The sequence below is a fragment of the Equus quagga genome, chromosome 12, assembly GCF_021613505.1.
Source record: "Equus quagga isolate Etosha38 chromosome 12, UCLA_HA_Equagga_1.0, whole genome shotgun sequence".
In the NCBI taxonomy this organism is placed as follows: Eukaryota; Metazoa; Chordata; class Mammalia; order Perissodactyla; family Equidae; genus Equus; species Equus quagga.
Window position 1 is genome coordinate 19789057 of NC_060278.1, and position 25777 is coordinate 19814833.

Sequence of the window (25777 nt, forward strand, 5' to 3'; positions counted from 1 at the left end):
TCAGCAACCGGGGAACAGGTGCGGTTCTGCCTGGCAGTGACCAGCACGGCCTCCTCTGGTTTGCAGTGGCCACAAGCGTTTCCCCAGCACGGGGAGCTGCGCCGAAGCAGGCGGGGGAAGCAGCTCCCTGCAGAACAGCCCCATCCGCAGCCTGCCTCACTGGAACTCACAGTCCAGCATGCCGTCCACGCCAGACCTGCGGGTCCGGAGTCCCCACTACGTTCATTCCACGAGGTGAGTCCACTCCGCCCTTGGCCATCTCCCTCCCTAAACCAGACCTTCCTTTGTAAACTTTGGCAGTGCTGACTCCAACCTGGTCCAGATAATGGGTGAGCTAGAGTCAGGCCTGAACCAGTGAGGTAGGTTCTCCTTAAAATGAGGCAGAATAGAAAACTGAGCTGGTAGCAGTAAGCCCGTGTTAGTCAAGAGACCCTTCTATCCTACTGTCCATGCTCCATGGGCACTGGGAGTAAGCCAGAGAATCCTCTGGAGACAGAGGGCGTGGAAGGAGCTTTCCTAATCCAAATGCAGGCAGGAAAGGCCAGCCGGATTAGCCAGGAAGAGTGTTGGGACCAGAACGACCTTGTACTGCTGGGCTCATCTTTATTGGATAGTCCTCATATATCTTTCTACTGCGGCCTAAATTTATTCGGACTTTTTAATGCCTCAAGACGTAAATTCATTAAAGCGCAAAGGGAACAGGCAAAAGTGAGGCTCCCGTGAATCACACCTTAATTTTCTAACAAAAGGCAAAACCAAAGCCATCATTCCATTTTATCAAAAACTGAGCCCATAGGGACCGTGGCCCAAGGGACAGATGGTGTGATCTGCCATAAGTAGTGACCCATTTTATGTGGGATAAGGTTGAGCTCTCCAGGCAAGATTGCTTCCTTCCTTCCTTCATCCATGCATTCATTCATGCATTCTTCATTCATGCATTCATGCAACAAATATTATCAAGTGCCTATATGAACCAGGTACTATTCTAGGGGGTAGAGCAGTGAAGGAAACGGACCACACCCCTGCTCTCCTCAGATTTTAGTTGGGAGAGAGTCACAGTGAAAAAATATGTCAAGCAATGATAAGCACTAAGAATAACAATGAACAGGACAAGGGGCTAGAGAGAGAAGGGAGAGATCATCTTTTCAATGGGGGCATCAGAGAAGGCCTCTGTAGTAAGGTGACACCTGAGTAGACACCTGAGGATACTCAGGGGACAGTAAGGTCAGAGCCCTGGATGCAGGCCTGCGCTTGGCATATTCCCAGGAGGCCAGTATGGCCAGAACAGAGTGATGGAGAGGGTGGGACCAGAGAGGAAACTGAGAACCGAGTCATAGAGGGCCACATGGTGGGGACTTCACATTCTATCTAGAAGGACAGTCAGAACTAGAATTCGCCTCTTCCTGGACTTGGCCAACCCGTTTACCTGTAGTCCTTGCATCTTGTCCCTAACATATTGCTGGATAGTCATAGTGTGGACCTGGATAAGCAGAATGGATGACACACAGTAGTGGCCTGGTAAGTATTGCATCCGTCATTTTTTAGTGTTTCCTGTACCACCAACCTTCCAATTTAAGGTCTTCATGGGCAATGGAAATCTGTTTATGTGGATTTTATACTGGTATTTAGTTGAACCATATGAAGGGCTTCTGCTGGACTGTTTTGTGACCTACAAAAATGGGCATGTTATCTAGTTTAGCATAATACTAGAATAGGGTTTCTCTTGGTTCTTTTTCTATCTATAGAATCCCTTTCCACCTTAAAAAAAAAAAAAGCCCCTGGTTACTGGCATACATTTTTCAGAGAAGAACCCTCCTGTGGGTTGTCTTCAGTCCCCCCTCCCACTCGGAATCCAAAGTCACAGCGGAGGCCCAGCTCGCCTCCAGGGATCAGCAGCCCCCTCCTGCCCCGTCTGCACCTGGGAACAAAGGGGAGCATCTGGACGGCCAGGGCAACCCTGTCTAGGCTCTCAGTTTCCCAGGCGCGCATTTGCTGGAGGTTCCGGGCTGCGTGCGTTTTGCTCTTTCCCGAATGCGATGATTGCAGAGCCCCTCCCTCCTCCCGGACACCCCTCTCCTGGGCCCCCCAGACCCACCGAGCCATCTCCCCGCAGGTCAGTGGACCTCAGCCCCACGCGACTGCACAGCCTCGCCCTGCACTTTCGGCACCGGAGCTCCAGCCTGGAGTCCCAGGGCAAGCTCCTGGGCTCGGAGAACGACACGGGGAGCCCCGACTTCTACACCCCACGGACTCGTAGCAGCAACGGCTCCGACCCCATGGACGACTGTTCCTCCTGCACCAGCCACTCGAGCTCGGAGCACTACTACCCGGCGCAGATGAACGCCAACTACTCCACGCTGGCCGAGGACTCGCCGTCGAAGGCGCGCGCGCGGCAGCGGCAGCGACAGCGCGCGGCGGGCGCGCTGGGCGCGGCGAACTCGGGCAGCATGCCCAACCTGGCGGCGCGCGGCGGCGGCGCGCACGGCGTCTACCTGCACAGCCAGAGCCAGCCGAGCTCGCAGTACCGCATCAAGGAGTACCCGCTGTACATCGAGGGCAGCGCCACGCCCGTGGTGGTGCGCAGCCTGGAGAGCGACCAGGAGGGCCACTACAGCGTCAAGGCGCAGTTCAAGACCTCCAACTCGTACACGGCGGGCGGCCTGTTCAGGGAGAGCTGGCGCGGCGGCGACGAGGGCGACGCGGGCCGCCTGACGCCGTCGCGCTCGCAGATCCTGCGGACTCCATCTCTGGGCCGCGAGGGCGCCCACGACAAGGGCGCGGGGCGCGCGGCCGTCTCGGACGAGCTGCGCCAGTGGTATCAGCGCTCCACAGCCTCCCACAAGGAGCGCAGCCGCCTGTCGCACACCAGCTCCACCTCCTCGGACAGCGGCTCCCAGTACAGCACCTCCTCCCAGAGCACCTTCGTGGCGCACAGCAGGGTCACCAGGATGCCCCAGATGTGCAAGGCCACGTCAGGTGAGAGTGGGGACGGGGGAGCAGCCCTGCGCGCACGTGGTCCAGCCTGAGTGTGAACTGTTGACCGATTTCAAGGGCTTCCAGATTTTCTTAGAGCTTGCAGTGACAAAGAGAACGTTAATTCTAGAAACCTAGCTGCCAGATGTGTGAGACTTGACGTCTTCCGACCCTCCTCCTTCACCCCCTCCCATTCTAGCCCCGATTTTGCTGAGTGACAAAGATCGGGGGGCAGGGGTGCGATTCCGTGTGGGCTGGGCCATTACAGCTTCCTTAGTAGCGGTGCAAACCATCCCTCCAGCCACCTCTCCTTCTAAGGACAGATGTCAAAGGCATTATGTGAAGTCATGTCTCAGGGTTTGTCCAGTCAAAGGTGCACCTTCCCTGGCGGACAGTGAGATGCTATTACATTAGACTCCTAAGTGGCACCCTTACAGAGGAAAGCTTGCTTTGGGCACGGACTTGGGTCATGCAGCCCTGAGATCTGGCCGGCGTCTCCCCAGGTGGAGGCAGACTGGCTACGAAGGGAGTGGCCGAGCTGAGCGTTTGACCTCACCTGTGACTGGGAACTCCTGACTGCTCCTTGCCTTCCCATTTTAATGATATTGGGATGCAACCAAAGTAATCTTCATAAAGTGCTTTCAATACGTTGATATTACATCTTAAAATTTTCATAATTAAGGGGTGCCTTGTAGTCTTGTACTCAGAGCACTGAGCAGTACTGAATCAGTAAAAAATGGAAGAAACCGTCCTTTCCCTTAAGATGTTACATTCCCTTCCCACTCCCTCTCCAAGGAATAATGAGGATGATGCTATCCAGCGATTGTTCAGCAGTCACTAGCGTATATGAACTCCTGGACACACTCGTAGCATCATAAAGAGAGGGGAGACTCGTGCAGGGATAAGACACTGTAGCCCATTGACTGTAAGAAAAGAAAGTGGGGGAGGATTTCGAGACATGATAAAAATGATTTAGAAAGTATAAGAATAAAAGGAGAGTCAGCAGCAGATGGAAGGAACTCCACGTCAGGATGTGACTTGTGCCTGGAAAGAGGCTTAAGTCAGGGCAAAGATCAGGGGAGAGAGGGCGATCTTACAGAAGAAAAGGTGGGGTTCATTTCTGGGGAGCTGAAGGAGACGCCTGGGGACTGGAGAGAGCAGGGCAGAGAGTAAGGACCGGCTGGCTGCCCAGGTGTGCCATGCCACACGGCTCCTGCATCTCTTCCCGTGTACCCATTGACTTGTTTATTTTGGTGCACTGGCCAAATAACAAGTTCCAGAGAAGAGAATAGAAGTGATTCAGGCAATCGTGAGAGAACCATGGACCTCAATGAGCCTTCCCCATATTCCTACTTCGTCTGTAAAGTTAGCCCAGTGAAATGCGCCACCAACTTCCCGGGAGGGTTTTGAGAACGAATGAATGAGTATATGAAGCATGCCATTTCAAGAGCGTGGTTCTCTGTAAACCTGCTGGAAGCAGCAACGGTCCGAGGAGGGACAGGAGCGTATGTTCCTTCAAACTGCAGCACTTGCCTAGTAGATTTGCTTTACTTAAAGAGATCAGGTAAATCTTTCGGAACATATTTTAAGACTAAAAATTCTAAGAAGCTGGATCTGAGGTTTCCTGATGAAAAAGATTCCATTCCCAAGAAAGCAAAGGATGCCTTTAAGTAGGATTTACTTCCTACTAAGTTTTCCCCACTAGGAAAATCCTGCCTACGTCCGTCAACTCCTAGCAGTCAGATCTGGAGGAGCTGTTAAAAACCCTGCCCCCTTGGAAGGTCTTAAAGTGGTAAATTATAAGCCTGGAAAGGCAAAGAGAGCAAGCTGTGAGAACCTTTCTGGAACTTCTCTGTTCTTAACGAAGAACACAGTTTTAACCGTGGGCCACATCTGAAAATGCCCTGAGGTGTATCTCCCTGGGGTCCAGAGAAAGAGGCTCTCCCTGCTTCTCAGCCCAACCCAGCTCTCCCTCAAAGGACTGTGTGGGCATCGGGTTCTTTGCTGCTGTCTAGCCTGTCCCCATTCCTGTGGCCACTTCCCAGTGGCAGAGCAGGGGCGTGGGATCCCAGGTCAGCCTGACTCAGAATGGAGCTGCATGGTTTGGGGGAGAAGATGGAATTAGCCGAATGTGGGGGAGGGATGGATGTTTCCCCACTGTGACCCTGCCACGGGGTCATAGCGAGCATCCCTGGGAAGAAGGTCCCTCACAGACCCCCCGTGTCTGACGCCCGTCTTTTCTGCGCCACCTACACACAGCTGCCTTACCTCAAAGCCAGAGAAGCTCAACGCCATCGAGTGAAGTTGGAGCGACCCCCCCAAGCAGTCCCCACCACATCCTAACCTGGCAGACTGGGTGAGTTCCCCTTTCAGACCTTTAATCCTCCGCTTCCAGGTGCTAGAATGATCCTCAGCATTCCTTGTCAGGTAGGAAGAGTGCAATGAGTGTCAGATCCTAGTGACAGAAGAAGAGTTTATCAGCAGCAGAGTGAGGAGTGTTCGTTACGGGGAAACCCCTTCCTTTCTAAAGAAGCCCCATGAACTGCTGGTACCCTCTACCCCTTTCCTTTCCATCACTGTCCCTTCATGCGGGTGAATTCTCTCTTTTAAAGTTGGCAGTGGTCCCGGAACAGCGGGGAAGGTGGGTGTCAGAAGTCGAATTGCACTTCTTTGGTCAGAATTCCAGGCAGCATTTGATTTGGGTTCTGATTGTGCCAGGCTGACTTCAAAATGCCAGGCAAGAAGGAGAGAGGGGAGACAGAACGGTTTAGGCACCTGCTCTGGGCTGGGCCTGGCCCAATGTTTTAGATGCTTTGCAGTGTCAGGATGCATCTTAAGAAAAAAGGCAGGAGGCTCAGATCCCATCTCGGTCCTGGCCAAATGCTTATTCTTAATCAACAAAGGGAATCAGGTACCTTGAGACCTTTAAGAAGCGGCCCACAGCAAAATGAACCCCAAGTTCAGCTCCTTTTGTGGCTTTAAATGTAGGCATAGAGCGTTATAATCTCGTGGCCATTTGATCTACTGAAGAGTCCAGCAGATGCACATAACCTGCTTTCTTCACAATTCCTGCCTTTTCTGATGCTCCTAAGACGTCACCTCTAAGTAGATGTTATGTCCTATCAGTGCCTGTTGGGTACAGGAGTTATGGGTCCCTCTATCTGGCTTTATTCAGTTTCTAGTTTGCTGGACCATCAGTGGGGATGTCTGGAAAAATTTGACAGCTGTGAGTTGAATCATCAGAAAAAACCAGGACCCAAATTGGCTTCACTGACTGCATTTCAGGCTCCCATGCTTGGCAGACATTTCTTATTCTTGAAAACTTATCTATAATGATTTTAAACCAGGCTTTATGGTGCCTTAGTATTTGATAGAAGAGAAGGGGAGCTAACTTTTATTGAGTGCTTGCTGTGTACTCAAAGGCTGGGAGCTTCTACTAACATAAATGAGCTCATCCGATCCTCACTGCAAACTGGCAAGGGAAGTACCCAGGCCTTTGAGTTTTATGGACGAGGCGCAGAGAAAGTAAACTGCCTTGCCCAAAGTCACACAGCTGGATGGAGCTGGAATCTTAGCCTTGCGCTCTGTGATCCCAAAGCCCTGTCTTTTCCCACCAGGCCAGTGGTTCTTAATGTTCGGTCCCCACACCAGCAGCATGAGCATCACCTGGGCTCTTGTTAGAAATGCAGATTCTTGGGCCCATCCATGACCTACTGACTCAGCAGCTCTGGGGTGGGACCCTGCAGTCTGTGTGGTAACAAGTCCTCCAGGGTTTTCTGATGCACTCAAGTTTGACAATCCCTGAAGTACCCCAAGCTCCCTCTTAGTCCTTATGAATTAAGAGAGCGTACAGTCCCGACTACACTGTTCTTGTGTCCACTCCCACTTCTTGGTCTGTCTTTCGAGCAACAGTCACCCCTCTGTCCTTACTACAGGTCATAAAATACTCCCTTACATGCCATCCACACCCTGGCTCTAGCTCGTGTGGTCAGGCAGCTGCTGCAAAGCCTAGGGCCCAAGATTTCACCAAGATTCATTGATAAAAGGATGGCAGATCTTCTCTATATGTGGTACCTCCAGTGGCTAAACCATCTCACCCAAGTAAGGAACTTCTGATTTCTGGCACGCTCTCTCTGGATCCTCCAAATTTTCTGGATCATGCCCAGTCTCACCTGATCCAAATATATGATTATTTGACTGAAAACAGCAGGCTCTGGAATTTATGAGCACCCCTCACATGTCTACACACTTGAGATGGTCTTGAAACCTGCCATATTTCACCACCTACAGCTAGTGAGGACTCAAGACAAATTCGAAAGCAAAAGATATTTTGGTCCTCGAAGTAAAGTTTTATCAGATTGAGCTGAATTATCGTTAACAATAACTGTTCTCTGTGATGTGGTAAGAAAATGAGAAATGGGTAAAAAGTGGTACAGCCTGCCTCCCTGATAAAACCAAAGAGGTCTTTTGACTCATTACTCATGGGGGTTGAAAGTTCTGCGTGACGTATATTCTTTGTCACTAACACTTGGGTGTATAGTCAACTGGTCTTGCCAACGTATTAATAAGCTACTAATCATGTCTGTGTCAGTTCCTCTCTTTAACATGACCTCTCTTCTCTTCCTTCTGCTTTCCTTTGTTCAGAGAAGCAACAGAAAACTCGCCCATTATGGATGGGTCTGAGTCTCCAACTCACCAAAGTACTGAGGAATAGAGGTATCGTAAGGGAATGCTTTGTTCTTACGGCCCTTCCGCTTCCCCCTCATGACTTTGTGGTCTCAGATGTGCTGCACGTGGGTTGCCCTTCCCCATATCTTAACTTCCAGAAGGAAACATCTGAATGGTGTGGAAGCTACTGTTTGTATGTCTTGTTTCTAGATAGATGTGGATCTCGATATATGTTCATATGTATGTTTTTACATCAGATGTTAGATACTCCCGATGCTACTTCCCAGAAAAGACCTCAGAGTATGTTTTGGACCTTCCCAGGCTCTACAAGCATACATATACTTGTAGAAGCTTTTACTGGTTTAGTAAATGTCTGGGGAGCACTTCGGAGCCATGGTCCCCAAGACCCAAAGCAGTCAGACTCAAATAAGTCAAAGAAAGGCCCCATTGAAGGAATCACTTCCTTAGTAATCAATGCCCATGAAAAGAACAACATCATGTAGTTTATGGTTCAAAGTACCAAGGGCAGACGGAATTGTTCCAGAAGCACCTGGAGATCACCCATTATTTCGTCCCTGCATTCTTGAGTGACAGCTAGGTACTCTACCAAATGCTGTTTTCCAAAATGTGGTCCATAGACGAGCATGAGCATCAGCAACAGCAGCAGCAGCATCAGCAGCAGCAGCAGCAGCAACAGCAGCATCACCATCACCTGGGAGCTTGTTAGAAAGCTAGGCTCCTGGGCCTAGTGAATTTGAATCTGCATTTTAACAAGATCCCTGGGTGAATGAAATGCACGTTAGAATTCTCAAAGCACTGCTATAGTGGGCATAAAAACAGTAACACCTGGTCTGGTTCCTGTCCTCAGGGACCAAAATCTAACTGGGACACAAGACATTGAAATTAAATAGCATTTCAAGGCTTAACAAAAAAGATAAGGATACCATTCAAAAGTGGATAAAAAGCCATAAGTTTATTTAATAAAAAAATTGAACTCTGACTATATTCAAGAAACCATGTTAGAGATCAGAGTTCCAGGAGTTCAAATTGAAATCAACAATTTGAAAGTCTATCAGGAGACATACAAGGGGAGTAAGAAACTGTGGCATTTTTGTATTAAGTGCTCTGAGACTTTAAACAAAGTGCTAAAAGGATTCCGAGGCCTGACTTCAAAGGCCTGCAATGGGAGGAGGGGGGTTAGACAGGTGGGGCTGAGAGAGGCCGTGCCAAGGGCAAAAACACAGATGCAGAAACAAGCAGGGTGCTTGGGGGTCAGCGCAGAGTCCCATTTTGCTGTAGAGAAAGAGCCGGACTTCAGCCTGAAAAGTCAAGGAGGACAAGAGCCTGAACAAATTAGGAGAGTGACAGGGAACAATATTTACTGCCGGTCCCTGGAGTTGGTACATGGAGGATTAGGAAAATAGGGGCTTAGCCTTTGAGAGGAAGGTGGTGGTAAAAAAAAATTCAACTGAGTAAAACTGAGAGATCTTCTTGGCTTTATTGAATTATTCATGAAATGGGCAGCATCCATCCAGCAGGTAGGAGCTCCAAGGAGCTGTACAAAATGGAAGACTTTTACAGGCAGAGAGGAGCAGGCACAAGGAAGCTCTACTAGGCAAAAAAGCAGGTCGTTATTGCAAGGTCACCTTCCTTTAGGGGGTGGCTAGGGTCTGTCAGGAAGATCATCTAGCTAGTGCTGATCAGGAGATTCCTGAGGGACTGGTTTAAGATTCCATTTCTGGGAGAGCCGAAACTAATTAAGTCTTGATTTGGTGACAAGGAGTTTAGTGTAACTGACACCATTTTGGATCTGTTGTCTTATTAACAATTCTCCACTTTTGACCAGATTCTCAGCCTGGGAGATGTGATCAACATTTAAGGCGTTAACACTGCTCCCAGCTACCGCTCTGGAGTTCTCGCAGTTTTTTGCTGAATTTCTGTGTGGTATTCACAGGTCGTGACATCATGTTCACATTCTTTAAGTCAGTCATTCTCTTTGTTCCTTTTCTGACAATCTATTCTTAGATCATTTATTTGCTTGGTGGTTAGCGGTCGAGAACATGCATTTAAAGCTTTTGAGAGAATGCAGCACACCAGGGAGATTATAATTATTATAAACAGGATCATCCCGATGTCTGGAGAGCACTTAGGAGCCGTGGTCCCCAAGACCCAAAGCAGTCAGACTCAGATAAGTCAAAGAAAGCCCCCATTGAAGGAATCACTTTCTTAAGCCGATGTTCAGTGATCTTATGTAACTGAGTCTCAACTTCCCCGTGTTAACCCAGGTGCGGCAAGTAGTGCTGGCCGCAGCACAGACACCTCCTTGCTCAGCTAAAAGATAATCAAGGTCTATCTTATTATCAAGAACTTTGGCCAGAGAGCCTAGGGATTTTTGTTGAGCAGCTGTTGCTTTAGTAGCAGATTCTGCAGTATCTTCAAGAGTTAAGGAGAGGTTCCTGATCACAGCCTCACTCACGCTTACTCCGAGCCAGGGGAGCAGAGCTCTGCCAAGGGAAGCAAATTCTGAATCCTGAATGCTTTTTGGTAATTGCCACTTGAGTCTGTGCCTCAGGACTCAAAAGCTGACAGCCATGGAGGCCAGAAAAATGTAAGCGTCTGTACACCACACAGGTGGTTTCATTTTGGTTACCCTTGCTTTATATCCCTTTCTTTGTACAGAGGCTGGAGGCCAAGTTCCCCTAGTCTGGGGTTGTTTACCAGACAGGAAATGGATGCCAGGGTTAGGGGGTATGACTTGATAGAGAGGAAGCTGAGTTTGGTCCATAGAAACTGAGGCAGTGGAAATTGGAGAAGTTTGTAACGGGCAGAACTACAGGATCACCAGCATCGTGGCAAACCCACCAGTCATTTGGAGGTTGCATATTCCCCTTGGAAGGCCTGAGATATGCAAACAACAGCATAATCTTTCCAGGCAAGAGCAAGGCAAAAGGTGGACGAAAGAATCATAAAGACCCTCATGGTGTAAGAATTAGGAAAAGGACGAAGAGGGAAGGAGGAATGGAAAGATCATTCTTGATCCGACGTCTGGAGAGGAAGCAGTCTGCCTCACTGCCGGCTGCTCCTCTTCCTAGTCAATTGGACTTTGAGGGCCCCAGCTTTGGCGCAGGACCAGATGTCAGGCGGAGCCTTCTTCAGTTGTGAAATGTGCACCCAAGGTTCGACACCTTGTAATTTGGCAGTGGTGTCAGTGGTTAAGAGCTCTTGGTAGGGTCTTTTCCGTGAATCTCACCTTTGCAAAAGCATCAGAGTAAAAAGTAACTGTCTGTTGGGGGCCAGCCCTGTGGCCAAGTGGTTAAGTTTGTGTGCTCCACTTCGGCGGCCCAGGGTTTCACCGGTTTGAATCCTGGACACAGACCTGGCACCACTCGTGAGGCCATCCTGAGGCAGCGTCCCACATGCCACAACTAGAAGGACCCACAACTAAAATATGCAACTATGTACTGGGGGGATTTGGGGAGAAAAAGCAGAAAAGAAAAAAAAAGATTGGCAACAGTTGTTAACTTAGGTGCCAATCTTTAAAAATATAAATAACTGTCTGTAAATGACAAAAGACATAAAAACGCCCGTGGTTAAAGATCTGATGAGACTTCATCTGATGAGAATTGACAAAGAAATTTGGTTATTTTTGATACACACTGTTTTAAGATAACAAATTATGACTGATACCATTGTACCTGGACATTTCAGATTTCTAGGAACTTCCAACAATTTCTGGCACACTCACATTATTAACATACATCCATACAAGTAATCTAAGAAGGTTTGTCATCACTTATTTGACAACACTTTCCATGTAATCTAACATACCAAATAAACCTAATTAATACAATATGTCTCTTTTACAAGGTGAAAGAGAAATCCTTTGAGATTTTCCAGGGGCCCTCTGGGAAATTTCAGAGTTACTTGAGGTCAAAAAGACACCGTTTATTTTTAAAGATTGGCACCTGAGCTAACATCTGTTGCCAATCTTCTCTCTTTTTGTTTTTCTCCCCCAAACCCAGCAACACATAGTTGTATATTCTAGTTGTAGGTCCTTCTGGCTCTGCTGTGTGGGATACCACCCCAGCATGGCCTGATGAGCAGTGCTAGGTCCGCGCCCAGGATCCGAACCCACAAAACCCTGGACCACTAAAGTGGAGCATGTGAACTTAACCACTCAGCCATGGGGCCCAAAAAGACACCATTTAGAACTTGAGTTTGGGAAGTCGTCAAAATGTCAAAAAGTTTGAACATAGGACTATATAGGATCACAGATCATTATGAAATAATAATTATCTGTTTAACCAAAGTGACAATAGAAGATGTTAAAGGCAAACACAGAATGTTAGATGGTTGTGAACAAGCCTTAGCTCTTTTAATATTGAGAAGACTGGGTTTTCTTAATTAATCGATGATCTGAGAAAGACCATGCGAAGCCCAGTAAATTACTTTGATAAGACACAAAATATTTGCTGTTCAGACAGATTACTTAAAAGGTAAAGAAACTTTCACAATCACTCATCAAAAGCAGACCAAAGTCCAATAAAACTTTATCCTTTGAACAGAGAGAAAACCAAATTCTGATTTTGCACCAGTGTACTTTTGATATTAAAACTCATTAAAAAAAACTTACCTAAATCCATCCTATCTTAGCCAGCTTGACCACACATAAAAATCCCTTCTCAAGATTCCTTTTTACAAACGTCCTACAACTTCTTAACAATCATTTAGAGTTTGTCATATATAGTTTTTTCCCATTCTGGAACGATCACTTTACTTTCCTTGCCTACATTTAATGCGCAGTTGTTCCTTGTACCCTGATTATTTCTAAGTAGTTTTAATTACATATATTGGTTAGAATTCTTAAACCTCAGAATCCTTAATTCCTAATGAAAATAAAAAGTAAGAAATTGTGAACTGTCTGTTACACCAGCATTCTGTGCATTGGCAAACTTATACATACATTTCATAGTTTCTGCAAGTATATTCTTCCTCACAGTAAATATTTCACTGTGGCACAAAGCATGTTTACTAATAGACCCAAATATCTAATTTCTCTGTAAAAGGAAGCCAAAAGTAGATAATCCTATGTTGAGTAATTCATATTTCAGTATTTTATCTTATTTGGAAATGATCTAGATATTCAGTGAAGATACATCATTTAACTTATTTCAATATAACTTTAGGGTTTCAAGTTACCAAAAAGATTTTGGAAACTATTTTTTGAGTAGACATACCATAAGCCTAATTATTGCTGAAAAGTTGTTTTATAAACTTTTATCTTACTTACATCTCTACTTAATTTACTTCTTCTTAACAATTATGTTTATATTACTCATGAAAATTTCGTTAAGACATTAAACAGCTGCCCATCAACTTAAGTTATCTTTCTTACTGACAGATTCTGCAACAGAGATAACATGAGCTTATTTGACTTTTAGTAAAACTAGGTAGAATAAAAGTATTATATTTAATGCTGATAACTCTAAAGACATGCCTGTTTTAATTAAGCCAGCAAACTTAAACTAGGCTTTATTTGCCAAAGATTATCCTAGATCACATGAACTTGAAAAACATTGGGTTAGTTTTTATCTTCCTGAGAGTATATTTAATTTATATAGCGCTTGTTTGTCTTTAAGCCAATTAAATAGAGCTCTTTATCAATTAATTTTGGCAATATCATCTGGAGGCAGAAAAAATCACACATTTATAACGTACATACATAGACATACACAAACATACAGACACAAAGATCTTATAGCTTTTGTTTTAAATTTTTAGCCATGAGATAACTATGATAATGCCAAATTCACTCATTTATAAAAGAACAGTTGGATCCAAATCATGTTTCTAGCAGAAGGGATAAGATAAGGTTACCTGTTCAGATGGCGTTAACTTTTTACTAATATTTGTAGGGAAGACAAGGTTTTTCATTTGCCTAGTTTCCCAGTAACCTTTCCCTCCCTTTTTTTCCTTCTGTTAAGAATTACCCTGGATCCTACAGAAGACCAGGTAGAACATTTACATCTCAAAGGCACAGGAAAGAATGCAAGTTCCTCCAAGAAGGATTTTGCTTTCCTAAGGCCAGAATTTTTACAGTACCTGCAAGCCTTTTGAGATGAACAGAGGAGATTTGGGGATTGGTAAAAAGGAGAGGTGGGCTCCCAATTGCTTCTAGAGCTGCATTTCTGTTCTTGTCAAGACTCAGTGGATAAGACAAGTGCAGTTTTTAATTCCTCAAAGAATTGGTCGCAGCCTGAAGGACATGATAGGCTGACCCATCTATCCAACTACATTATTTTCAATTTGCTTCTTTATATCAGGGAGGAGATCTTCAACTAAGATGGAAATCAAAAGATTGCTATATTCTAGATTTAGTTTCATTTAACTTAACGGAGAAGACCTAAAAAAAGTTACGATCAGGCTCTGAATATCAGCTTCCAACGGCCAACTTCTGACCATAGAGCTACCTAAAAATCCTTTCAAATATCTTGTGAAGTTTTAGCTAAGACAAACAGTAAATATTCCTGGCAGTAATCAAGGACCCCATGGATGCAAGAGGCGTCCCCAAAGAAGGTTCAAAAGATACTACCCTCCCAAGATGCAGCCATTCCCAAAGAAAGACAGCAGTCTCTGGGAGAGAAAGGATCAATAACCAGGGGGTCTGCATTTGGAAAGGAAGGGACAGTGTGAAATGTTACATTCCTCTCTCAGTCGGGCACTGGAGATCTGGGAGAGATGACTCTGGTAATACTCACCCTTTGTCAGCTTCTGCCAGCCTTCCCAGCATCCTGAGCAATCTGTAGGCTTCGGAGTGATTGGGGTTTAAAGTAGAGAGCGTAGCCCTGGCAACTACCAGGGTTTGGCAAGGTTTTCCATTAATTTTAACTGGAGTCTCCCCTTGGCTGTTTAAGGGAATAACTGGTAGCAGTTTACTGGAAAATCCCTCACAGTCCCATCAACCTTGGGAGGGGTCCATATGGGGGCGTCTGTAAGGCCGATAACTTGGCAGACTTTTGTTTATGATCTTGTAGTCTCTTCAGAGTGGAAAGGCAGTTCACATAGAAGATGAGTCAACCGTGAGGACTCAGGTAAAGGAGGATCAAGGGGAGCAGTAGGAGCCAGGTCAGTTTTAGAGTCTTTTGTTTTAGGTACCCCATGTGTGTTTAATTTTTCACTACCTTTTTGTAATGAATCTTTCAATGAACCTATTTTGGAATCTTGAATCCTTTTGGAGACTTTTGCATGTCAGTTAAAATAGGTATAGCACTCTGGTTGTTTGATTTGGGAGCCCTTGCTTTGAAGTGTACTTCTTAAACGAACAATCTTATCGAATTAGAATGTTCCCATATGGCTGTCAACTTACATAAGGAGGTAAACTGAGGCAAACTCAAATTACCAGAAGTTGAGTTTATTCAGGAATAGCAGAGGAATTGAAATTTGGGAAATGCATACTATAGTCCATTTGAGGGTTTGGGGCAGGATGTATTTATGGGCAAGGAGTGCAAAGAGGGGGAGCTCCAGCCAGAGTCTAAACAGTGAGTTCTTTGGCTTGAGGATGGAGAGATTCTTGCCAGATGTTGCCTGGTCAGGAGATAAGTCTCTGTCTTCTGTAAATGAGGCATTTTTGGGAAATCAGTCTCTTGGTTCTTAGGTCCATTCTTCTGAGGGCACATGCTGAGATTTTCCATTTCATATCCTCTGGTTCCATTTTAGATTGAAATCCTTTCACATTCTCCCCTCTTGATCAAGATCTTTTGCAGGAAGCATGGCTGATCAACCATGTCATTTAGGTATTGTTTTCCTTCTTTGCTTTTTTTTTTTTTCTTGATCAAAGACATTGTCAATGGAATACATGCCCCTCAGAGCTGAGGAGGACATTCTTCAGGTGTCTTGTCCCATGGAAGAAGGAAATGGCAAGTGGATTTCATTGACCTCATTTAAACAACAAAAATGTAAAAAACCAAACTCTGCATATTTGGATCAGGGTAGCTGAGTCAGGGGGACGAGGAAGTCCCATGATGGTGTAAACAGACTTGGTGTTTGAGGATTGGCTCTGTTGATTTCTGAGAAGAGCTGTAAATTCCTGTACAGTTAGGTTACATTTCCTTTGTGAGCCTGTGTTGACTGTCTCCGTTTTGTCTGTGACCTACATGACTTCATTTTAGTTTGGTTCTTCATTTTCCCTTTTTGATCAAGTCCTCATTAGGAGGCACTGGTCACCCAATATATTGTTAGGTGTTTCTTCTGCATGGACTTCACCTGTTGACTGATCATCCATTTTGTTTACTTTTCTTCACCATGCCATGACTAGACACCTTTACTCAGAGTGAGAAAAGCTTTCAGGGTTAATAATAACCAAAACCACATCTGAGCAACTTATAGTGAGTCAAAATAGAGGGTCATGGTAGGGAGACTGTCAAGGGTATAGGTGTTAGATATCAGTTTGAGGCATTAGGCAAGCATCAGTCTATCAGATTTGTTATTTTTACAAAGGCTGGATAGACCACAACTGAGTACTTTAAAAATTGCAATACAAAACAAAATGACAATAGGATAGAAAGACCAAATTATAGTATAGATCCAAACCATGAGCTCAGTCCTGTTGGTAGGCAACTGAATAAATCAAAATTCCAAGATGAGCCAGATTGGACTTGTTGTAACCCATGGGTTTGTTCTCAGATCATATGCAATTGAAGCTCAACTTCCCCAGAAGTATTAATCCAAGTCTAAGAAGTGGTGTTGACTCTGGCACAGACACCTCCTTGTTCCCCTAAGAGATAATCAAGGGCCATCCTACTGTCAAGGACAACTTTAGCTACAGTGTCTAGGGCTTTTTGTTGGGTGGCTACGGTCTTAGCAGTAGAATGGGCTATGTTTCCAAGGGTTAAAGAGAGGTTTTTGGTCATAGCCTCATTTGCACTCCTAACCAGGGAGGTAGGGATCTGCAAAAGGAAGCAAATCCTGAATCACAAATATCTCCCAGTAAGTCCCGCCTAGCTCAACAATGTAAATTCAGGGGAGTTGACCAATGAAGTGTCTCAGTTGGGTTGTGGACAGTTAAATAACCTAAGAGGCATTGCACAGTTATGCACCAACCATCTTGGCGTTCATAGGCCCAAGGAGAATGATAACCGCTACAGACAAAGATAAAGCCTGTCGGGGTAGAAACGACTCCTGCTAAAGCAGTATTGTTAATGGATTCATTTGCCTGGATTGTTGCATTTGCATATTCAAGCCAGGGGTCAGTTAGGTTTTTGGTGCATTCGGGCAGTACATCTCCTAGGCTGAAATAAAAAGTTGTTCAAAATTCCTTGCAAAGCTGTGTGCTGCTGGTGAGATTTTTTTGTGACTGGGGGCCCACCTGATTTAGATAATGATAAGAATGCAGGGGTGCAGATGTACTACAGTTTGCAAGGTATTTGTATCTAATTAGGCAAGTACAGTTATAATCAGAGAAAGGGAAAAACAAGGCACCGGGAAGTCTGGCTACCAAAGTTCAACTCTGTAGCTGGCATCAAAGGGAATTCGGTGTTGTTTATGGTAGCATTAAGGATAGAAAAATTGGTTACAGAAAGGACCAGGGGATCTGCAATATCATGGACAGATCAGAGTTTTAGATGGCAAATCCCGAAGTCTGAAAGGTTACCTCCCTTGGCAGTCATCTGGAAGATACAGATGAGGGCATTATCTTTCCAGGTCAGGGAGCAATGGAAAAGGGCAAATGAGAAAAAAACAGATATGCCTAGAAGTCTGATTAATTTCCCCCATTTGATTTTCATAGTAAAGGACAACAGAGGTGGAAATCAAGCTGTAAGTTATACAGGCCTGGTCCAGTGTCTTGGGATAGCTATCTACATCCAATGTCATCTGCTTCTGAATGCCAGAAGATCTTGAGTTTAAGATCACTGGTGGCTTTGCTAGTCCATTCACGTCCTGTGATTCCTTCGAGTTTAGCTGCACAGGAATTGGGGAGCAGTACCAGAAAAGGTCCGTTCCAACAAGGGAAAGGGAGTCCTTTAGTTGATGTCTTCTCCAGTAGATATATTCTCCAGAGAGTAGGTCATGAGGGGAGTCAGACGTCAGGTTGTATTCTTGTTCAGCATAAGCTGCTTTAACTCGTGAGAGGTGTTTCTGGGAATAGATAATAGGTGACTGACAATATTTTAATAGGTCCTGTTGGGCAGTTTGAGGGTCACAGAATAGAGAATGAGGCAGGTGCATGGGTCTGCTGGTTACTGTTTTGTAGGGAATGAGCTTAAGTTTTTCAAAAGGAAGGACCTTAGATGCAAAAGGACTAGTGACAGCACCTTGGTTCAGGGAAGTTCCAAAGTCTCACAAAATTTTCCTAGTTGGGTTTTAATGATGCCATTAGTCCTTTCTACTAGTCCTGAAGATTGAGGATAAAACAGGCAATGCAGCTGTAGCATAGGAAGGACTCTGCAGAGTTCTTGGTTTATCTGGCCAGTAAAATGAGTTCTGAGGTCACTATGCAAAACAGTGAGGGGCACCTCATGTAGGAATGATGTTTTCAAGTAATTTCTTTGCTACAAAATTAGCAGTTGCCTGTTGACAGGAAAAAACTCATACCCAGTGAGAAACATACAGACCGTGACCAATACATACTTGTTCACTTGTTCTTAACAATTATGTTTATGTTAGTAATGAAAATTTCTCAAGACCTTAAGTAGCTAACCAACACCTTAAGTTATCTTCCTTGCTGACAAATTTTCTAACAGAAATAACATGAATTTATTTGACTAGTAAATCCAGGTAGAATAAAAAGTTTTACATCTTCCTTGTATTTGGTGCTAACTCTGAAGACATAGCTATTTTAATTAAACCAACAAACTTAAAACCATCTTTTATTTACTAAAGATTTATCCTAGATCACATTAACTTGAAAAACATTTAAGTTTCTATACTTCTGAGAGTTTTATAATACTTAATTTGATATGTGCTTATTTTTTTAAGCCAATTAAGTAGAGCTCTTTTACAAATTAATTTTGGCAATACCATCCCGAGATAGGAAAATACACATTTACAGCATACATACATGCATAAACATACAGAGACATGTGAACAAAGCTCTTACAGCTTTCATTTTAAAATTTTATCCATGAGAGAGGTACGATAATGCAAAATTCACTAGTCTGTAAAAGAGCAATTGGATCCAAATCGTGTTTCTAGAAGTTGGAATAAATTAAAGTTACCTGCTCAGAAGGCTAAAGCTTTTTATTAATATTTGTGGAGAAAACACTTAAGATTTTTCATTTGCCTAAGTTCCAAATAGCATTCCCTGTTCTTTTATTCCTTCTGATAAGAATTACCTCCCTGAAGTTTGCATTTCAAAGAGATGGCCTAGATAAGAGTTCCTGGAGAAGACCACATAGAACATTTATATCTCAAAGGCACAGGGAAAGAATGCAAGCTCCTGCCAAGAGGACTTCGCTTTCTTAAGGCCAGAATTTTCACAATATCTGCAAGACTTTTGAGGCCAGAATTTTCACAATATCTGCAAGACTTTTGAGATGAATACAGGACGACTGGAGACTGGTAAAAAGGATAAGTGGGGCTTTTCCCACCGCGTGAGGGATGCAATGAGAAGTCAGCAATCTGCAACCTGGAGGAGGTTCTCACCACAACCCACCACGCTGGCACCCTGATCTCAGACTTCCAGCCTCCAGAACTGGGCAGAATGATGAAGCAAAGAGAGAATGGGCTTTCAAGTCAGATAGACCTGGATGTGAACTATGGATCTAAAAAGTTGTATGACTCCAAGCAATTCACTTAAGGAATTCGACGTTCAATTGTCTCATCTGTAAAAACTTCTAGAATCTGTTCGAATTAAATAAGATAATCTGTATGCTCCAGTTCTGAATGACAGGGTCTTGAAAATGTTAGTTTGGCTGCTTCTTCCCAACATCTGAACCATCTAATCTTGGCTCTAGCCCCTGGGTAGGAACTGGGCACTAGAATTAGTTTCTGTGTTGTCTTTCCCTATTACATGTATTAGTTTTTACTCACAAGCAGCAACAACATCTAAAACATTAAAGGTAAATACTAATACCTTAAGGTAAATATTAATATCTCTTATTTCAGCTCCTCTGCACTCCTCAAGTCACTCACTGACTCTTCCCACACCCCCAAAGTCTTCCAGGTCTTTCAAGTTGCATCTAGCTATTGAGAAGCAAAGGTTGAATAATGCTTAAACTTCAGAAGGTTGTAATACTGGTCTTGACTTCTATGCTTAAAAAAATATGGCTCTCCCTACTTGTTTCACGTCTGATCCAACCTTATCATTCCTTCTCCCTCCACCTGCTAGTTTGGTGAAAAACTGATCTAAGTGTTGCTGTGAAGGATTTTTCAGATGTGACTAATATTTAAATCAGTTGACTTTGAGTAAAGCAGATTATTCTGCATAATGTGGGTAGGCTTCATTTAATCAGTTGAAGACCTTAAGAGCAAAGATGGAAGTTTCTGGAAGGAATTCTCCTAAAGACTACAGCATAGAAACCCTGCCCGAATTTCTGCCTTGCTGCCCTGTGGAATTCAGACTCAAGACTGCAACGTCAATTCTTGCCTGAGTTTCCAGCCTGCTGGTATGCCCTGCAGATTTCAGACTTGCCAACTCCTTCAATCGCATGAGCCAATTCCCTAAAATAGAGCAATCTCTCTTCTCCCAAAAAAAAAAAAAAAAAAAGGATATTTTTAATTCCTCATGGAATTTGGCTGTGACTTGAATGACATAAGTTGATCCACCCATCCAACTACAGTCAGGCACCACATAACCTTTCAGTCAGGGACAGACTGCATACATGGTGGTGGTCCCATAAGATTAGTACCATATAGCCTAGGTGTGTAGTAGTAGCTATAACCACCTAGGTTTGCATAAGTACACTCTGTGGTGTTTGCACAAAGATGAAAGCACCTAATAATGCATTTCTCAGAACATAGCAGCACTGTTAAGTGACACAAGGCTGTACATTATCTTCAGTTTGCGTCCTTATATCAGGGAGAAGATCTTCAACCAAGATGGAAATCCGAAGATGCTTATGTTCTAGATTTAGAACTTTGTCGTCAGAATGTTTTAGCAAGTCCTCCCACAAAAGACTTCAGAATGTTTTTCCTGGGCACACAGTTTCATTTTGGCTTAGAGGGAGAAAGCCAGAGAAAAAGTTCTGTGGGGCTCTGAGTATCAGCTTCCAATTCGGCGAACTTATGACCATAGAACTACTTCAAAAATTCTTTCAAATATCTTGTCAGGGAGGCTGGCCCTGTGGCCGAGTCATTAAGTTCACATGCTCTACCTTGGCAGCGTGGGGTTCTCTGGTTCTGATCCTGGGCATGGACCTATGCACCACTCATCAAGCCACACTGTGGCGGGGTCCCACCTAGAAGAACTAGAATGACCTACAACTAGGATATACAACTATGTACTCGGGCTTTGGGGAGAAAAAAAATAAGAGGAAGATTGGCAACAGATTAGCTCAGGGCCAATCTTAAAAAAAGAAAAAATCTTGTCAGGTTTCAGCTGGGACAAAGAGTACATATTCCAGGCAATATTGAATGACCCCATGGATGCAAGAGGCGTCCCCAAAGACTGTGCACTAACCAAGGGCTAGGGACTCAAGTGCTGGGTGAAACCATCCGCCAGCTCAAGCTGACCTGCTAAGCCCTGGACTGAGACTGCAGCCCCAGCGAGGGCTGAGGACTGGCACTCTGTTAGAGCCTCCTGCCACTTAATCCTGGACTGGAAAGCCAGTTAGATTGGAAGCCAAGCACAAGTTGAGCAGAGCTTGACACTGAGAGGGACCTACCCACAACCATCCAAAATGGCAAGACAGACAGAGAAGCCAAAGGGTCCATGGGTATGAATGCCCGTTTCCCGTTCCTGAAGCTGTCAGAAGTCTCCTTTGGATCCCACTGCTGCCACCAAACTGTTAAAAAACAAGATTCAACTGAGTATATTTTAAAGATCTTATTGGCTTCATTCAAGTTGCACCCAATTCCTTGAGGAATTAAAAACAGCTGTACTTATCTTACAAATCTAGTCTTTACAAGAACAGAAATGTAGCTCTAGAAGCAATGCAAAGCCCACCTAATCTTTTTACCAATCTCAGAATCTCTGCTGTTCATCTCAAAAGGCTTGTAGATATTTTAAAAGATCTGGATTTAGGAAACGAAAGTTATTCTTGGAGGAACTTGCATTCTTTCCCTGTGCCTTTGAGATGTAAATGTTCTACCTGGTTTTCTCCAGGAACTCTTTCCTGGGCCATCTCTCTTTTTTTCCCCTCCCCAAAGGCCCCAGTACATAGTTGTATATACTACTTGTAGGTCCTTCTAGTTCTTCTGTGTGGGATGCTGCCACAGCATGGCCTGATGAGCAGTGTGTAGGTCCATGCTTGGAATCTGAACCAGTGAACCCTGGGCCAGGAAGCACAGTGTAGGAACCTAACCACTTGGCCATGGGGCAGGCCCCCCAGGCCATATCTTTGAAATGCAAACTTTAAGAGGAAGGAAGCTGGAACTTAGGCGAATGAGAAATCTTAAGTGTTTTCTCCACAAATATTAATAAAAAGCTTTAGCTGTCTGAGCAGGTAACCTGAATTTATTTCAACTTCCAGAAGTATGATTTGGATCCAACTGTTCCTTTATAAACTAGTGAGTTTTGCATTATCGTACCTGTCTCATGGCTAAGGACAAATGGAACCAGGGCTTTCTAGTTCTTTCCATCTCTACCTCCACCTCCTGCACTCTCAGGAGGAAGCCAACATCCTCATAGTGTGAAAGCTGCTTGGCCTTGCTTGGGCATATGCCCATCTTTGAACCAGTGACTGGTTGGAGGACTCTTAATTGGCCCACCTGGGTCACTTGTCCACCCTTGGTGAGGGTAGGGGGTGACACCCTAGTGGAGAGCACCACCAGGACCACATGGAATTAGGAAGGGACTGTCCCCAAAGGACAGTATCATGTCCACTGTGGAGTCCAACCAACCTTTTGCCACAGAAAGTTTCTCAATCCCTCAGGCACAATGGCAAAAGTTTTCTCAGGATGGAGCAGAATCTTACAGGGAGGGTGCAGCAGAGTCAGCATTTACCACCTAAATACAGTAATATATGACCATGGCCGGTACCATAATTAAGAGTCTTTATGTTACTTTGTTTCTGAAGCCACATTTAAGCAGTATTAACCCCAGTATATTTCAGGGGTTCCAGGCACAGGACTCTCATTCAAGGCCACAGTGTGCTCAGAGATGCCTTGGGTTTTCCAACTTTCATGGGTTTTTTTTAAAGCCAGATGAGAAACATTTACAAAATCCAGACTGCCTTGATCCATTTGTGCCTAGAGAAGTCAGCAAATCAAACACAAAAATGGAGATGACTGATCCTTCTCAGTCATAAACTGATTCCTGAGACTGTACTTAAGAAGCTCTTTAAACTCGCTTTTCTTTGAACCACACTGGTTTAGGGTCTGTTCCATCACCCATCCCCAACCATAACCCTAGTGCAAGGTATGGGGAGATCGGCAGCAGGGGAGGAAACCATCTTCTGACATTCATGGCAAGTCCTTGCGGTGTTTCCAAAAGATATGACTACCCCTAAAATAGCATATGCTCTGGGGAGGTCAAACTTGAAAATCCAGCCTTAACGACACACAAACCTACTAACCCAGACTCACAGACCAGTGTCATTCACAAAATGTTGCTTCACAAACCGAAGGCTGTGGTTAAAGGCCTACAGGTTTCATTCCTTTAGGAATCAGCACAAATGAACACTCAGAAGAGTTCCTAGGAGTCAACACTAAAAACACAGGAATGAGGGGCCGGCCCGGTGGCACAGTGGTTAAGTTCACATGTTCCGCTTCTCGGCAGCCAGGGTTCACCAGTTCCGGATCCTGGGTACGGACATGGCACCTCTTGACACGCCATGCTGTGGTAGGCGTCCCACATATAAAGTAGAGGAAGATGGGCACGGATGTTAGCTCAGGGCCAGGCTTCCTCAGCAAAAACAGGATTGGCAGATGTTAGCTCAGGGATAATCTTCCTCAAAAAAAATTTTTTTAAAAAGCCACATGGGCAGCTCCCGGCAGCTTAGGCAGCCTCTGGGCACCTACTGGACAAATTCCCATCCACTCCTCCGTTCACTGAGATGAGGTCTGACCTTTATCTTGCCTTGAAAGAGCTAGTGTAGGATCATTGGAGAGGGCTGTTCTTCCTAATAAGTACTTGTAATGATTATTGGCTTGGATATATCTCTCTGATTGCTTATTGATATGTAAAAATTACTTCTACCCAACCTACATAGGGATGTCTCACTTTCTATATATCTTCCTATATATTTTCCATACACTTTTTTTGTAATCACAAAACAATGTATGCTATTTAAAATAAGCAGCATTGATTCGGAAGTTTTTAAACTCTATTCAAAAATCACCTCAGTTTCACTACAGGGAAACGTGACATTTCGAGTGTGCTTCTAGAAAGAATAGAAATCTAGTGAAATGTGGTTATGCCTTAGGTCTCATGGAGGACAACCCAGGCAACTGTTGTTGAAAAAAATCCTGAGGAATCCAGCCAAGGGACTCTTGGCCTTGGCTGCATGGCAGAATCACTTGGGGTGGGGGGGGGGGGGGGGTGCTTTGAAAGCTTCAATGCCCAAGCACACCCCAGACCAATTAAACCAGCGTCCCCAGGGTGGGGCCCAGACATGAGTGATTTTGAGAGTTCCCAGGTGATTCCAGCATGTAGCCAAGCTTGAGAACCGCTGCCTCAGTGTTAGCTCCATTTTCCTCCTTCACGGATGTTCAAGGCATAGGTCCCTTTTACATGGACTTTTTTCAGTCGGGGAGAGCCTTCTGTGTACTCAGCACTGTATCAGGCCTCGTGCCTTATGAACAGGGATGACTCCTGATCAATGGCGGGCCCTGTAGAAATAAACACATATTTCTGAACACGGGCTGGTAAGTGTCCTTCTCCACTGACAGTCTCTTCTTGGATTCCCTGCAGGAGCTACAGTGACAGCTGTTTCCTGGATTCCTCCCTCTATCCAGAACTAGCTGACGTCCAGTGGTACGGGCAGGAAAAAGCCAAGCCCGGGACCCTTGTGTGAGCCAGCCGGCCTCAATCTGACCGACTCAACGCCATTCTGAGATCACCTCACTGCCTCTCATTTGCCTTACCCAGACGCACTGTCACCCTGCACCAGCTTCGGCCCTCAGCACTTTTTTTCTCCCGTCTCCGTATCCCCTCACCCTCAAAAACCTGACTGAGGAGACATTCTGGAAGGTTCCGGTCCCACTGTGTGGCCCCTGGCTCTCCTGTCCACAGAGAGCCAGGCACCAATCCTCACTGGCACCTTGGTGGCTTCTCCCTGCCATGACAGCCCCCAGGCCAGGAACTGTCAGGGAAGCTGGCTGGCATCAAATTCCTGTGGACAAATGGCATTGGTAGAGACCAGGAAAGGGGACTTAAGTACAGGGTGATCCAGAAAGACTATTAAGCTGTGGCCAACCTGTCACCTGTAGGCCAACCAAGCACTTCGTGAAGAGGATGCCTCCTGGGAATATTCAGTTGACCGCTGAAATATTCCCTGGGGGGAGTGGCTGTTGGGGGAGGGGGAATGAAAAAAGAGGCTTAACACGTCAGAGATGCATCAGAGGATCACAATCAGTTGTATGCTGCCAAAGATTTAAAAAATTAAAAAACAAAAACACAAAAAAATAAGAGGGGCCAAGAGGAAGACATTCCTTCTGCAATGAAATCTCTTTCAAATTCTAAACTGCTACTACACGCCACACGTGAAAGTCAACCATTTGTAAACTGTTCCCCCTCTTTATCCCTCTCCCTTAACCTTCCACCTTCTCTCTCGGTCGAGAGCCTGAAAAACTAACCCAACGTGATGGTAAAGGCGGGGAGTCTTGGCTGGCATTGCTGACGTGGATCCCATGAGTCTGGACACGAAGGAGGACAGACCTGGGGGTGGGTAGCAGAGTGTACTCTTAGCCCTGGTCTAAGCCCAAGACACAAAGCTGCTTTCCTTTGGGGGGTTTGTAGGAAACGTAAGGTGATGATTGCCAAAAGTGGTTCTCTGTCATTAAAACAACCAGTAAAAGTGTATCCTATTTTTTTGCACAA

The 25777-nt window shown here is 45.0% G+C and overlaps 1 protein-coding gene across 1 annotated transcript in view; it reads left to right on the forward strand.

The window, feature by feature from the left end:
* The window catches only part of FRMD4A (FERM domain containing 4A), a 275085-nt gene extending 249308 nt beyond the window's left edge, over positions 1-25777 (forward strand). The window contains exons 20-23 of the mRNA XM_046678619.1: positions 67-234; positions 2114-2976; positions 5233-5329; positions 24650-25777. Of these exons, the coding sequence (XP_046534575.1) occupies positions 67-234; positions 2114-2976; positions 5233-5329; positions 24650-24752 (1231 nt within the window). The 3' untranslated portion in view covers positions 24753-25777. The remainder of the gene's footprint in view (positions 1-66; positions 235-2113; positions 2977-5232; positions 5330-24649) is intronic.